Raw genomic sequence first — 3,757 nt, 5'->3', positions numbered from 1 at the left:
TTCTATCTTCCCACACGGTTTGAATTGGTGTTCATTCCATGTTCGGTGTCTGGCGGGAATAAAGCTCCGGTCATTGCATGTTCTAACGTGAGTAAATCCAGCATCTATACCGGCAGTTCAGGTCGTCAATGGACATTTTCACATGCAACCGTTTAATTCATGACGCAGTGAATGAACATGGAACAGAAAAACCACAGTGAAAATTGTGACACGGAAAATGACTATGAGAAAGCAATACTGTATTTAAGCAAAAGTATTTATACAAAATTAGATGCAGATATCATGATATCCTGAGCTACAACCGTTTCATATCCCTAAATATCACGGCACCAGTTCCAAACCTGGACATCCGCGCTGCAGTTTCAAGGTAACTTATCTCTGTATGAAGTTATGGGTGGCTCTTAGAAGAGCCTTTTGTTTTTGTTAGACAAGGTCGATTTGTTTAGCCGCCGAATCCATAGAGAGTGCGGCCCTGGCGTTTCAAAGCGTACACCACATCCATGGCGGTGACCGTCTTGCGCTTGGCGTGCTCAGTGTAGGTGACCGCATCTCTGATCACATTCTCCAGGAAAACCTTCAGCACCCCGCGGGTCTCCTCATAGATCAAACCCGAGATGCGCTTCACTCCGCCACGGCGAGCCAGGCGGCGAATTGCTGGCTTGGTGATGCCCTGGATGTTATCACGAAGCACTTTGCGGTGCCGCTTTGCTCCGCCTTTGCCCAGTCCTTTGCCTCCTTTACCTCTTCCTGTCATGACGCTTCTTCAGACAAATCGTTTGTGAATGAGAAACGAGTAGTTTCTGCTGCCTTTTTATACAGCCTGCCCCAACCTGACTGAGAAAGAGACAGAGAGCCAGAGGCGGGTCTGGAGGAAATTGAGTGACAGACAGAGCAGAGAAATGTCTTTGATCCTCTCGCTCCGCCTCCCACTTGCTCGAACCGCCAATTCAAGAAAAAACAGTTCTCGACATTCGAGCTCAGCATAAAACATGGAGATTCGACATTGATAGTCACTGATAACAGAAATTAGCGCTTTAAATAAGGATCTGTTACAATTAAAAGTTAGTAATACACCCGCCTAAGTGCAGTGCTTCCGATCACAAGTCAACCTGTTTCGGCACACCTCTCCTCCCAGACGGATTGAGCAGTTTACTGAAACCTAACCCCAGCTGAATTTTGGAAAATCATGTATTGGGGTTTGAGATGTGACGCGGGGTATCTCGCCCGTGTTACTGTGTTACAGGCTGTCACCCTGAAACGAGCATGAACTGAGACTTCACCGAACATATACCCGGGTACAGTGAGGCCCGGACATCCCTGATTTGTTAGAGTGAGGAGGGCTGGGTTGAGAGTCACCAGGGAACCTGGATATACTTCAAATCATTTCTAGGTGAAATGTGCACACGACTGCGGGACAGGGATCATTTGATCGGGGGATCAGCTCTTTCCTAAGAGACGTGGGTGGCTCTGAAAAGAGCCTTTGGGTTCAGATGTCTACAAGTTTCCCGTGCTGTTTCACTTCTTTCCAGGGACTGCTTTCTGAGCCTTTGCTGCTTTCGGCTTCTTCCCGCCCCTTGATGATTGGACTTTCTTGGGCGGCTTTCCGCCCGTGGCCCTCTTGGCTTTTTTGGCATTCTTCGCTGGAGATTTTTTTGGAAGCGTTGCTTTCTTTACCGCCTTCTTTGGCGTTGCCGTCTTCTTGCTGCTCACTTTCTTGGCTGCTGTCTTCTTGCTGCTCACTTTCTTGGCGACTATTTTCTTCCCTGGGGATTTCTTGGCTGTTTTCTTTGTTATCTGTTTCTTGGCAGCTGTTTTCTTCACTAAAGATCTCTTGGCTGCTCCTGTCTTAATCTTCTTCACCACATTTCCCTTCTTTTCCTGTTCCGCGATTTTGAAGGTGCCGGAGGCCCCCGTGCCCTTCGTCTGCACCAGGAAGTCTTTCGCCACAAGCCGCTTGATACTTTGCTTGATTTGGAACTTGCCCTTCTCCACATCGACACCTTTAACACGCAGAGCCTTCTTTATTGCCTGCAGTGACATCCCACTGCGGACACTGCATTCCGCCACAGTCTTGAGGATCAGCTCGCCCAACTTGGGACCGCCTGACCCTTTCCGAGGAGCCGCCTTCTTCTTCTTGGGTGTCTTGACTGTAGCGGCGGCGGCTGGAGGAGCCGTTTCGGCGGCTGCAGTATCGGTCATGTCCAGGACTCTGCACAAAGTCTCTCTGTCAGTCAGAACTGGGTCAGAAATGAAGCTGGTGGTGGCGGCACTGAGCAACTTAAAGGCAGCGAGCGGACGGGGCGGAGACAACCTGCTGTCAGCTCCCGGCTCCTGCTGCCTCTCTGTGTTTCTCTCTGGTCCTAAACTCTCCAATTCCACTGAAATTCGGGTATTCCAGAGTCCCAGGCTAGATCCTTCCTGTCTCTGACATCAGAATGTTTGCTGTCACAAAGGTTTCACTTGAAGTAAAGACTCCATTTTCGACTGAAATCCGTTTCATTGCTGCACTGATGACTCTCTCTCAGCCGATCGCTGACATGTTCCATACTTTTCGATTAAAATCTTGAAATCAACAAACAAACAACACTCCATTCCCACTTTGAGGATTAGAAGGGGAGCAAAGTGCTTCTTTGACTGGAAAATCTTGTTATTTTACGGAAGAGGGACTCGAAAATCCGGCGATGAGACCAGACCCACAAACACAGTGGCATTAGACTAACGCGCCCGCCCCTTTAATACACTCTCTTGCACAATATTCACATCCACACAATCTCAGGCCGAACTGTTCGCTCAATTTAGCGTTCCCAGGACAGGATTTCCCCTCCGCTCGGCCTGTGCTGCGGATTCACGGTGGGTATTTGTATTTTCTGGACTCAGTAAGTGTTAAACACTCTGAGACTGGCGCTGCGAATGTTGTCTGTTTATTATTTTCGACGGCAAGAGCAAATCACTCTCTCTGATGAGACAGGTGAAGGTGAAATACTGTTGTTCAGTGTGATATGGACACACAGTTGGAAATTATAATAATAAAAGCAAAATACTGCGGATGCTGGAAATCTGAAATAAAAACAAGAAATGCTGAAAATACTCAGCATGTCTGGTAGCATCTGTGGAGGGAGAAGCAGAGTTAACGTTTCGGGTCAGTGACTCTTTCTTCGGAATTGTGTCTCTCCCTCTGCCTTTGGTGCTGTATCTATGTTCGCGATACAGTTAGTGAGTGTTTTATGTATGCATTTTATTGTAGTACTGATAGTCTCTCACTCGCTCTATGTCTGTCTGTGTGTGTCTCTCTCTCTGATGATACAGGTGAAGGTGACATAGGGGTGAAGGGGTTCGAAGAAAGGTCACTGACACGAAACGTTAACTCTGCTTCTCTCTCCACAGATGCTACCAGACATGCTGAGTATTTTCAGCATTTCTTGTTTTTATTTCAGATTTCCAGCATCCGCAGTATTTTGCTTTTATTATTATAATTTCCAACTGTGTGTCCATATCACACTGAACAACAGTATTTCACCTTCACCTGTATCATCAGAGAGAGAGAGAGAGAGAGAGACTATCAGTACTACAATAGAATGCATACACATAACACTCAGTAACTGTATCGCCAACATAGATACAGCACCAAAGGCAGAGGGAGAGAGACAGCATCAATAGCGAAAAAAAGGCAGAGAGAGAGAGAAAGATCTGGAGTGGGCGAGAGGCTTGGGTGATGGTGAGAAGGAGAGATATGCATTCACTCAGAATCATAGAAACA

The 3,757-nt window shown here is 47.2% G+C and overlaps 1 protein-coding gene across 1 annotated transcript; it reads right to left on the bottom strand.

Moving 5' to 3' along the window:
• Window positions 1-1,515: 1,515 nt before the first annotated feature.
• LOC137356291 (histone H1-like) lies at window positions 1,516-2,209 on the bottom strand. Its single transcript, XM_068022164.1, has one exon. It carries the CDS (start codon window positions 2,197-2,199, stop codon window positions 1,516-1,518), a length of 684 nt encoding a protein of 227 aa, XP_067878265.1. The 5' UTR covers window positions 2,200-2,209.
• Between the last annotated feature and the right edge of the window lie 1,548 nt (window positions 2,210-3,757).

The sequence above is a fragment of the Heterodontus francisci genome, chromosome 45 (genome assembly GCF_036365525.1).
Source record: "Heterodontus francisci isolate sHetFra1 chromosome 45, sHetFra1.hap1, whole genome shotgun sequence".
Taxonomy (NCBI): Eukaryota; Metazoa; Chordata; class Chondrichthyes; order Heterodontiformes; family Heterodontidae; genus Heterodontus; species Heterodontus francisci.
Note: the sequence above shows the minus strand (reverse complement) of the source record. Positions and strands in the feature narration are given on the sequence as shown.